This window comes from Eumetopias jubatus, unplaced genomic scaffold (genome assembly GCF_037043125.1).
Source record: "Eumetopias jubatus isolate StellerSeaLion01/CBP00866 unplaced genomic scaffold, mEumJub1_p1.0 scaffold_10, whole genome shotgun sequence".
NCBI classification, from domain to species: Eukaryota; Metazoa; Chordata; class Mammalia; order Carnivora; family Otariidae; genus Eumetopias; species Eumetopias jubatus.
Window position 1 is genome coordinate 84,646,719 of NW_028274816.1, and position 12,408 is coordinate 84,659,126.

Genomic DNA, 12,408 nt, shown 5'->3' on the forward strand with positions numbered 1-12,408 from the left:
GGGGTGGACAAGGCCGCTCTCCCCTACTCCAGCAAACACTGTGACAGTCCCTCCACAGGGAGGAGGAAGTAAGGCAAACGGCCCTGCACTCAGATGGGAGAGAACCAGGATGCTCATTAATTAAGTTATAGCAGGTTTTCACCATAACTTCTTAAAGCTATGATAAAGGTGATTCAAAGTCCACTGATTCTTTCCAGGGATATTTAACCTTCTTTAATCTTTGCCAATCACACTATACCTTTGTTGGGTGAAAAAGAGTCCACATGCTGATACACTTGGGAAAAACAGAAATTAATGCGCTGGGCTGAAATACTCCCTTTCCAATTTTCTTTTCACGAGAAATGGTCTGCTGTTAAAATCTTAAGGATGAGTCACTTACCCGCTCCCGGCTTGGGTAACTCGATCTTAGTTCAGTGACCGAACATTCCTACTTTTTAACTTAACCTTACTGTCAGAGGAATGGAATCATGAACAAAACTGCGTTTTTCAGGTGTGGCTACAGGGGTGGAAACCTGCTGACCCAGAATCAAACTCAGTGACAATCTATGTATTATTTAAAAAAAAAAAAAAATCATACAAGCTTTTACTTGAAGCAGTACCTAGGAAACTTTCAATGTAGCAAGAAAATGTGGCTACTCTTCCGGATTTCACCTGGATATGAATTTAGTAAGTAACCTGCACCATGAAAAAGTTCACAGAATGCTTCAACTCTGGGAAGGATAGCTGAAATTTCAAAATGTACACAGGTAAGAGAAAGATGAGAAAGCTTTTTTTTTAAAGATTTATTTATTTGAGAGAGAGAGCGAGCGCACAAGCAGGGGGAACGGCAGGCAGAAGGAGAGGGAGAAGCAGGCTCCCCACTGGGCAGGGAGCCCGATGCGGGGCCTGATCCCAATCATGACCTGAGCTAGAGGCAGACGCTTAACCGATTGAGCCACCCAGGCGCCCCTAGGATAAGAAAGCTTTATTGCACTGTGAGGAATTTATTCATTTTAAAAATTCTGCAAGCTTAAGAAACAACTGCTGCTCCATAATAGCATGTCAAAGACGGGCACATATTTGATGCACTTATGGAGCACTTACTATATTGCAAGGCCCTCTGCTGAGTACCAAAGAAATATCGCACCCTCGGAGTCCTATAGAGTAGGAATCCCCCCAGGTCACAGGTGAGAACTCTAGAGGGCAGGCCGTGAAAGTGACTTGGTCAAAGTCACACAGGAGGTCATGGGTCTGGAAACTTTATTAGGCCGTGGCTGCACCAGCCTGTCTCCTGACCCCACAGCCATGCTGCCTCCATGCGCGTTGCTGCCCCCCTGCAATCCCCGTGCTGATTCGCGAACAACACCAGACGGAGTACCAGCAATGTCTCCATGGACAAAATCAAACAAAACAAGCTCTTTGGAACAATATTTGACTCAGAAATTAAAGGGAAGAGACCTTAGAGATTAGAGGTCCTGAGAGGTTCAGACCTGTGATTTTGGATGAGAATGAAGTCCTAGGTGGGGGGTATGACCAGTGCTATAGCTGCCAGGACCCCCCCCCCGCCCCATAGTGCAGAGCTCATTCCACCCCACTAGGCTGGTGATACCATAGGAAAGTGAGACTCTTTATAGGATACTTTCAATTTAATCAAGACCTGAGACTCTTACAATTAATCAGCAAACAATGTAGGCTGCACAGTGTGCCATGAAGGTGAGATGTATTTGCAGACTGAGCACCTTCCGGCAGCAAGAGGAGCAGAGAATGGAAGCACGGAAGGGGCTTCGTGGGGCAGGACCGTGATGACCCAGACAGAAAGGAAGGGGGAGGCCATCAGGTGCATGCACGTACTGGGACAGACAACACTGAGCCTGGCGTATTTGTGACACAGTGAGGAAACAGTGCTGGTAGAATGGAAAGTAAGCCAAATAGAATAGAAGGGAAAACGCTGACTAGACAAGGCTGTCTTGACAGCCAGGCAGAGAAAGTGAGACTTTGTGCAGTAGGAACTAGCAAGGCAGGACAGGTTTTGAAGGGACCTGAATCAGAAAGGTTCATCTGGCTATGATACCAGCAACTGTTGGGAAAGAGATGAAACTGGTATAAAATGAAGACTTTTGTTTGGGAGCCAAAAATCAGTCATTTCTTATTTTATTAATATAATATAGATTGATTCCATTTTCTGAGATGTTTATACAGAAAATGCTGATTTAGTCTCCCCCTATATCTATCTATCTATCTATCTTTAACTATAATAAACTAGAAATAGCTTTCCAGAGGCTATTTACAGAGACCAATATTTTAATAAAGGATATTATTTTCAACCCCCAAATGTGAAGCAATTCCTTATTTTCTACTTATCTAAGAAAGTCCTGGTAACATCTTGCACCAACAGCATCTGATGGGAACTCTGATGTGGTCCTGCCAACATCCTTACCTTATCATGTAACAATGGGATAAGGCCTGAAAAAAGCAGGGTTGTTATAGTTCTTTTCCAGTTTTTCAAAACAAGCATCTGAAGTTAAAACACCAAGCTATTTAGGGATGACTACACACTCCTTGTCTGTGTTAAGATTTTCCTAAGGACCATGTTTCAGTGTACAAAGTAACTGTTTGATAATAACTGCTTGTGGTGAAGTAGATGGACTATACTCTTGGTTAATGACTATATTTGATAATTTCTTTTTTTTTTCCTTGCTTTTTGCTGAGAACCACTGACCTACATACCCTCTACCAGGAATTCAGCAGATGAGAGTCAAGACTATTTAAAGACATATGGCCAAGCTAAAAATATTTGTTTCAAAGATACTACAAAGTCGGAGTTTTGAGAAATACTGCTATTAATACTCTTAAGCCATGGATGCCTGGGAGGCTCAGTCATTAAGCGTCTGCCTTCGGCTCAGGTCATGATCTCAGGGTCCTGGGATTGAGCCCCGCATCGGGCTCCCTGCTCAGCAGAGAGTCTGCTTCTCCCTCTCCCACTTCCCCTGCTTGTGTTCTCTCTCCCCTCTCTGTCAAATACATACATAAAATCTTAAAAAAAATCCCAACTCTTAAGCCATGTTGGAATTATCCTCTATGTTAGAAAGCAGCACATGAAAGAAGTATTAATATAACTTGTGGCAGGTTTCTCTTAGATTCCGATCTAATGTAAGAAGCCTCCTTGCTTCTGAGGCCTGAGTCTCACTACCATCAGCAAATATGGTGTCCATACCAGCACCAATGCTGATCGTGAAATCATTCGAAATGGAACGATTTAAGAAAATAACAGGGAAACACAGCAGCAGAACACATGTACTCTGCTCTCTTCCAAAAATTTCTCTAACACTTTGGTAAAGCAAAGGCACAGATGGGGATTTCTCTCAGGGGTCAAGAGAAAGCTGGTGTCCAACGGCAGGCAAGGATGCCAGCAAGAAGCAGGGGGCTCAGAACCCCAGACACGCAGGGGCTGAGCAAGAGACCTGGCAGGTTTGGCTGAACAACTGACAGAAGCACCCACTCCCGATCAAACGCCGTGACCTCCCCGCAGAGAGCGCAGGCACAGTCACGGGCCGGCCTCGGAAATGGGCAGGAAGGTTTCATTAAGAGTTGTCACCACAGGATTCTATGGCATCTGCCTTGAGAGATGCACATGTACGCTTGTGCAGACCTCTAGTTTCTGGTGAGAAACAAACTTAGCTGAAGGAGCTAATCCCATCGGAAAACCGATGAGAAATAATATACAGAAGTAGGAGGAAACAGAACTGAATTTTAAAATTCAATTGAGGGGCACCTGCATGGCTCAGTCAGTTAAGCATCTGCCTTCGGCTCAGGTCATGATCTTGGAGTCCTGGGATGGAGCCCCGCATCAGGCTCCCTGCTTAATGGGGAGCCTGCTTTTCCCTCTCCCTCTGCACCCACCCCCCGTTCGTGCGCTCGCTCTCTCTCTCAAATAAAATCTTTTTTTTTTTAAAGATTTTATTTATTTATTTGAGAGAGAATGAGAGATAGAGAGCACGAGAGGGAAGAGGGTCAGAGGGAGAAGCAGACTCCCTGCTGGGCAGGGAGCCCGATGTGGGACTCGATCCCGGGACTCCAGGATCATGACCTGAGCCGAAGGCAATCGCTTAACCAACTGAGCCACCCAGGCGCCCTCAAATAAAATCTTAAAAAAATAAAATAAAATTTAACTGAAATGAATCTATCCACCTTCTAGCTAGCTAGCTCACTTCATTATATGCATATAGTGAATATGGACCAAAATATGTCTATTTGTATCACTGTACAGCAAAGTTGAAAATAGCACACCGGTTCTGATAAAAGGAATGCCTCATTCTATGTATTTTTACCTGGTTGGAGCTTACTGGGATGCTGCTGTGCGCCGGCTCCAGGGAGGGGAGGAGGGCTTACCCCTGCAGGCCCAGCACCCTGGGTCGGGCTCACACTGGCCAGAGCCCCTGCAGGCAATGGCTGGCCTCTCTTTAACAGCTGCTTCTGTTCTTGCTGGCGGAAGCGTGGAGGCACCTCACGAGGCAGGTAACGGGACGCAGCTGGCTGCTGGCTGCTGGCAGATGCACGTTTGCCATTGCTGCTGCTGGACAGAGTGCTGGTGCAAGTGCTGGTACTGGTACCGGCAGGTTGGGGCTGGCTTGAACAGGTCTTAGTAGGTTCTGGCACTATAAGGAACAAAATGACAAGAACCCAAAACTTTAGGAACACTCTTTAAAATCCAACCCCACCCAAAGAAAACAAAATAAAAACTGAGAAAGAAATGACAATGTAGTGCTTTGGAAACAGAAATGGATTAAAGCCCAGAGGTTCAGGTTTGAGACCCAGTTTTCATAGAAACTAACTGCAATTCTGAGCAGCAGGTTTTGGGCCACAGTTTCCTCATCTGTAAAATGGGTGATTCAGTTAGGGTAGAGCAGCAGTTCACAGCAGTTCACACTTTGGCTTACATCAGACTCGACTCAACAAGTTCCCAGGTGACTGACCTGATGATGCTGGCAGTCCCCGGACCACACTTTGAGAACCACTGCTCTTGGCCAGTGTTTTCTCAAATTAAGGGATCTTAGATGCCCATCAATTTATATATATTTTTGTTTTAATTCTGATGACAATACACACACACACACATGCATTCTGTGTTATCCAATTAAAGCATTTGTGGCGATGCCATCTACAGCACTACCACACTCTATGACAGATCTGCTGGAAGAGAATACAGGTGGGCTAACTTGCAAATGATGCACTTGAATTAAGTGAAAGCCACAATGCCATCTGAGTGTTGCATAAACAAAAGTTCCACAGTAATTTCAACAGAAAGAAGGTGCAGGGGAGCTGAGTGGTAGCCCTGATAGGGCTGTATTATTACTAATAAGCATGCCAAATGCGAAGGTCATTTGCGTAGTAACCCTGCGTTCCTAAGGGAGCACAGACAGATGAAATGCAAAGAATTTAAGCCTCAAGTCGTTCCCATCTTGAACTTGAAACATGAACAACCAGGACGTAACATTTACCTTTTTTTAAAAAAAGATTTTATTTATTTGAGAGAGAGCACATGAGCAGGGGGCGGTGGTGTCAGAGGGAGAGAAAGAAGCTCAGCAGGGAGCCCGATGCAGGGCTTGATCCCAGGACCCTGAGATCATGACCTGAGCCAAAGGCAGATGCTTAACTGACTGAACCACCCAGGTTCCCCGAAAGGATTGATTGAGTTATTTGAGGTGGTGGGGGTGGGGGAGAGGGAGAGAGAATCTCAAGCAGACTCCGCACTGAGTATGGAACCCAATGCAGGGCTTGATCCCACAACCCTGAGATCACGACCTGAGCCAAAACCAAGAGTTGACTGCTCAATCAACTGTGCCACCCAGGTGCCCCTACCTTGTTCTTTGAAAAAATGTTTTTTTCCTACTTAATTTGTAAATGTCTTTATGCAAAATGAGTTTATACCTAGTTTTCGGTGTCTATCTAAGAAGTGTAAGTAACATTATAAACGTATTTCCAGTCAATCCTGGGGGGAACACAAAATGTTACTGTTAGCCTTTACATTACCCATTTCGCATGGCCTGCATTTCTCATCTTCCAGCATGGGCTCTGCCACGCGCCTATGGCCCTGTACTATCTCACAGTCTGCGTCTGCAAGGCCTCTGCCCACTGTTCTTCTGTCGCCCTGCCCAGCAAACCCTTAATCCTAGATGAAGCCACTGTGCCACTGTCCACTCTCTCCACTCCTGACTCAGATCACAGCCATGTAGTCTGGTATCACTATGAGTTTGTGTCCCTAACCCAGGGCACCCTCAGTGCTTCCCAGCCATTCTACCATTTCCTGGGTCTGCTGGGTTCCACTACTGTCAATGACTCACTCAAAGACCTTCCACTCTGGAGCTGCTAAGGCCTCCCTTTAGCTCCTCCTCCTCAGAAGATGAACTCCGACTTTACTTTCCAGAAGGAATAAAAGCCATTAGGCAAAACCTTCAAGTTTCTGCCACTCCAAATACGTGAGCATCATACTGTTCTTTGTCCCATGCCTGTTACTCCATCTGTGGTGAACAGTGTATTTTACCAGTTCTAAGACTTACATTTCTTCATATGTTAGTAGCATTTACATCAGGATCTGTCCTACCACTGATGACACGTCAGTCAACTGGCAGTGCTTTTTCTTTCTTGGTATAAGAATATGATGGATGGTATATGGTGTATGATATGGTATATGGTATATGATCTCACAATCAATGGCTGACTCCCTCAGGTTCCTTCCAACTCTGAATACCTAGGATTTTCTAAGGAAAGAACAAAGGCTGTGGCACGCGGTTTTAGTTCTGTGGTGACTATCCCTTCCTAGTGCAGAGTTTCTCTTACCCATGTTCTGCCTCTCTCTGCTCCAATTTCCCTGGCCTTGCCTCAGACCTGGAACATTTTTTATAATTTACTTAGATTTGATGGTTATTCACCTTCAACTCAAAGGCAAAGGAAATGAACATCCATTCTACCTTTCCTTTAAAAAAAAAAACCAAAAACAAACCTATAAAACCTATTATAGGTTGATTTTTAAACATAGGGGCTTTCCAATGTATTTTTTTCTGACACTGGCCTTTAGCTAATTAAAATAGCAGAAGTTCTTAAGTATTTACCCCAATGAGTTGAAAACTTCTATCTACACAAACCTTCACAGGAGTGTTTAGAACAGTTTTATTCCTAGTTGCCCAAAATGGGAAGCAACTGAGATGTCCTTCTATAGGTGATGGATAAAGGAACTGGTACATCTGTACAACGGAAAATTCACATTTAAAAGAAATGAGCTATCAAGTCCTGACAAGAAATGAAGGAATCTTACACGCCTACTGCTAAGTAAAAGAAGCCAGTCTGAAAAGGCTTCATAGTCTATGATTCCTACTATAGAACATTGTGGAAAAGGCAAAACTATGGAGACAGTAAAACCATGAGGTACAGCACAGGGGACGTTCAGGACAGTAAATCGGTATGATACTTCAATTGTGGATATCTGGCATTAGCATTTGTCAAAACCCATTAGAACTGCATAATACAAAGTTAACTCAAATGTAAACTGTGGACTTTAGTTAATAATAATGTATCAATATTGGTTCATTGATTGCAACAAATGCACCACACCAAGGCTCAAGTTCATAATGGGAGAAACTGAGGATGTGTTAGGGGTGGGGAGAGGAAGTATTGTGGGGACTCTATACTTTCTGCGCAGTCTTTCCATAAACCAAAAACTGCTCTAAAAAAAAAGTCTATTAGGAACTCTCGTGCACTGTTGGTGGGAATGCAAACTGGTGCAGCCACTGTGTAAAAGAGTATGGATGTTCCTCAAAAAATTAAAAATAGGGGCACTTGGGTGTCTCCGTCAGTTAAGCGTCTGACTCTTGATTTCAGGTCAGGATATCAGGGCGGTGAGATGGACCCCCATGTCGGACTCTGCATGGGCATAGAGTCTGCTTAAGATTCTCTCTCTCCCTCCCCTTTCTCCCTCTCTCTAAAAAAATAAATAAATAAAAATAGAATGACCATACGATCCAGTAATTCCACTACTGGGATTTACCCAAAGAAAATGGAAACACTAACTTGGAAAGATATATGAACCCCTATGTTTACTGCAGCATTATTTACAACAGCCAAGATATGGAAGCAGCCCAAGTGTTCACTGATAAACGAACAGATAAAGATGATGTGGTACACACACACACACACACACACACACACAACACTGGAATATTACTCGGCCACAGTAAAGAACGAGATCTTGCCATTTGTGACAACGTGGATGGACCTAGAGGGTATAATGCTAAGTGAAAGCAGTCAGTCAGAGAAAGACAAATACCATATGATTTCACTCATATGTGGAATTTAAGAAACAAAACGAATGAGCAAATAAAGAAAATAAAGAGACAAAAAAACAGACTCTTAAATACAGAACACAAACTGGAGGTTCCCGGAGGGGAGAGGGCTGGGGGATGGGTGAGACATGTGAAAGGGATTAGGAGTGCACTGAGCGTGATGAGCACGGGGTAATCACCAGACTGTACACCTGAAAACTAATAGAACACTAATTATACTTTGATTAAGAAACCCAAATCTATGAATTAAAGCAAACTTGCTGTATCTCTCTCAATAGCAACTTTCCATTATCACTTCGCAAATGAAATTGAGAGCACAGCAGAAGTACATCTGTCTGGAAAATACCACCACTAAATTTATTTAAAAATATGTGATTAGCATGGGGACACCTGAGTGGCTCAGTCAGTTAAGGCTCCGACTCTTGATTTCGGGTCTGGTCATGATCTTGGGGTCACGGGATCGAGCCCCAAGTCAGTCTCTGTGCTCAGCGCGGAATCTGTCTGTGATTCTCTCTCTCCCTCTTCTTCTGCCCCTCCCCCAGCTCATACTCTCTCTAAATGAAGTATTTTTTTAAATAAAAATATGTGATCAGCATGATATCATTTTGCTTTATTACACATTTTAATATATCTGGCCCAAAGGTTTTACTCTAGACCCAGCCACTGCTTCTTAGGAAGCTCAGAATATGAACACAATTGGTTCTTTTACTACAAAATTCAAAAGAAGCAGCCGTGGAAGAAAAGGAGGAAGAGGAAGAGAAGCAAGAGGGACAGAACGAGGAAAGAGAACTATCAGTAAGCTACAGAGCTCCACCTACCCTTGCTGGGGAAAACCCTCCTTTCTTTTGTAGTAACTGACCCTGGAGGCCAGCGACCATCAGAGTCAAGTACTTCCGTCTGTCACCCAGCCTTTTCAAAGAATGGAAATGCAGAAAACCGGCCTGGACTCAAAACCCGATGGCAACAACTGGCAAGGACCTAAGAAATCACCCTGCCCTGCCCTCCTCCGCACAGACCCCCACGGCCCACGTGAGCTGACCAAGGTGCACCGGCAGCCTCGTCTCTGAGCGCCAGCCCACGCTCTTCCACTACACTGCTGTCATCTTCTCAAAAAAATCAGAAGACAAAAGCAGGGCTGTTTCTCTTCAAAATATTTAGGGGAAAAGGAGTTCGTGCTACAGAAATGAAGAAGGCTAATATAATAAATGAATGCTATCAGTTGCTCGGTTTTTTTTTAAAGATTTTATTTATTTGACACACAAGAGAGAGAGAGGGAGAGAGCACAAGCAGGGGGAGCGGCAGGCAGGGGGAGAAGCAGGCTTCCTGCATGAGCAGGGAGCCCGATGTGGGGCTCGATCCCAGGATCCTGGGATCATGACCTGAGCTGAAGGCAGCGGTTTAACCAACTGAGCCACCCAGGCGCCCCTCAGTCACTGGTTTTAAAGAAGTATAATAAATGAATGTTATCAATAGGTAACTAGTTTTGAATATAAAGCACCAATCCTAAGATATCTGAATATGGAATACTCCATTTTCCTCATGTTGTCTGCACTACATGATATGTGGTCACTTTTATAGCTTCATTTTAAGAGTCAAAGAATCCCAAACCAGTCTCCCCTCTGAAAGGGAGAGGGCTGCATAGGGCAGGAGCCAGCCGGTGAACTAAGTGTTTCTCACATTTTTGAAAGGTGGGGAAAGAACAATGAGGAATATGTGACAGAGACCAGACAAGGCCAGCAAAGTCTAACAGTTGCTACCTGGTCCTTTGTAGGAAAAGTTTGAAGGAAAGGGAAGAGAAGCCTCACATAGCAGAGTGATGAGGTAGAAGGAACCAAGAATTCTGACCCTGGTGAGACTCTTTGGTTATGAGAGAGTGATAAAGCTTCTCTGGTGTAAACCAGTATGTTTCAGATCTTTGAAAACTAGCAGCTAACTCACATAATCTCAATTGGTAAGTGGAGGATCTCAAAATTTGATCTGTTCGTATAATATAGATAAACCAAATGGGCAGTTTCTGACCAGCCATCTACTCTCTTCAGATACAAATTACTCGATCTCTCACCGCCCAAAGAAAGAGTAGGGTATCCAAGTCATCATGACACTGCTCTTCTCAAACTCACCTGCGTCTGAGCCTATCCCTCAACAACAGAGGCTCAAAGACAAGTCTATCCTACACATCACTGTTTTAATAGAGCAGCGGAACACAGGCTGTGAGAATTTCAGCTTGATTTTATTTAGGGACCGTCAACAAGTCACTGACTCTGAGAACATGAAGACAGCAGCCAGCTTACCGGTGTGTGGGCCAACTCTCCCAGATTTCTCCTCTCCCCAGTAAACTACCAAATGATAGCGACACCTGCTGGGGAACAGGCAGATATGACACCATCCTCTGAGAAACCAAGGCTTCTTTAAAACAATTTTCTGCTTTCAGTTAAAATTTTCAGAGGGCACTGTCACAACAGGGCCCACAGAGCTTCTAAATTCCTACTACTGCTCTCCCCAAACAGCAGGCTATGGTGTGGGCAGGAAGTTCAAACTGGCCTTTCGGGGCTCTGGAGGGCAGATTTAGAAGGAGCTCCTCTTCAAACTTTGACAAGGAGACCAAGAGCAGGTACTTCCCTTGTTGACCCAGCCTCCTTAAGTTTTATCCCGCCTGTCAACACGTCTCAGTGTCTGAGCTTCAGTTCCCCCACCCGGCACCCCCTGGGGCCCTGGCCTTTCCCTCTGCCACCCACACCTTTGCACCATCCCAACCTCCGGTATGGTCTGCAGACCGCCTGACGCTGCAGGCTCAAGGAACGAGGAGACCTACCGCCCACCAATGCTGCTCTAAGCCCCCACTGCTGCCAAGCAGCCCTCTGATAATCTAACATGGTATGCCAAAATTCCCTTATTTGAACTGCCGGAAACTTCTCCTACACCTTTGAAACCCTGATACCAGCCAGCTCCCTCCTACAGAGGCAGAGGCGGTCCCTCGCCTGCACACACTAAGCCCTCCTAGAGCCAGCCACTGTTCTGGGCACTGGGGCAATGCCCGAGAACAGAAAAGGCAGACTCCCGCCCGTGGAGCTCACATCTCAGCAGGGCAAGAAGGAAAGAAAAGGCCGCGTGGTGAGATACGCAACTGCAGAGGTCAGGTGCTCTGGAACACCAGGGGCACGGGGCACAGGGGGTCAGGGCTCAAATCGCTGTCTGCTGGCTCTCTCTGTCTAGCATTCTTTTTACCGCCCAGAGTGTGTCTGTACCCTCATGTACCCTCTCTATATTTATGTATTTAGGTCATGTTTAATGGATTTTTGTGCCAGACCCTGGGTATACTGTGGAAAACATATGGTTCCTGTCCTTGTAGTTGATAATCTAGTAAGAGATTATGACTCCACAAATACACAAGTACTTGCTGTGGTAAGCATGACAAGAGTAACAGTGGGCCAAAGAAGCTAATTCTGGTGAGTAGGTGACAATGAGGCTGGGCCTGGAGAACCGCCGCTCAGGTGAAGCGTGTGTGCATGCACGCCCGAGCTCGTGTGCATGTGTGGGCTACGCGAGCTCACGCCCGCCAGCTGGCACAGTGTGGGGAAGGTCCTGACCTGAGAAGGAGCTTTCGTGCTGTCAAGGGCTGAAACCATGCCACTGTGGCTGGAGTCTGGTGCCTCAAGGGAGAGCGGCTAGGCCTGAGGCTGGAGAGGCAGGCGTAGGCTCTGTAAGGGGTTTGGAATCTACCTGGTGGCCAACAGCTGGGAGAGCCCCCAGGGTGTTCCTGTTCTGGCTGTAGCACAGAGGAGTCTGGAGCCTCTGGTTTCGGGGAGAAATTCTCCAGGAACAGGCTCCTCTGACTACAAGTTCATGGAGAGCTGACATACTGTTTCACTGCTCTTTAAACTCAACAAGCAGCTGACCTTGATCAACAGCCTGTCTATGCAGGCTCTAGAGCCAGGGGGTCCTGTCTGCATGCCCCCTGTCACCTTCACAGGTAAAGGAAACAACATGGTAGCCATGGCCCCCAGTGCTGCTCCACTCCACAAATCCTGTGGGGACACCCTTGGGATGTTAGGTTCCCATCAAGGTCCACCTTCCCTTCCTCACCAGGGACTTA

The 12,408-nt window shown here is 45.6% G+C and overlaps 1 protein-coding gene across 2 annotated transcripts in view; it reads right to left on the reverse strand.

The window, feature by feature from the left end:
• The window catches only part of TNRC6C (trinucleotide repeat containing adaptor 6C), a 149,279-nt gene that overhangs the window by 72,359 nt on the left and 64,512 nt on the right, over window positions 1-12,408 (reverse strand). For both annotated transcript variants that reach the window (XM_088028121.1, XM_088028120.1), the window contains exon 4: window positions 4,308-4,634. In XM_088028121.1, coding sequence (XP_087884247.1) covers window positions 4,308-4,634 — 327 coding nt within the window. The remainder of the gene's footprint in view (window positions 1-4,307; window positions 4,635-12,408) is intronic.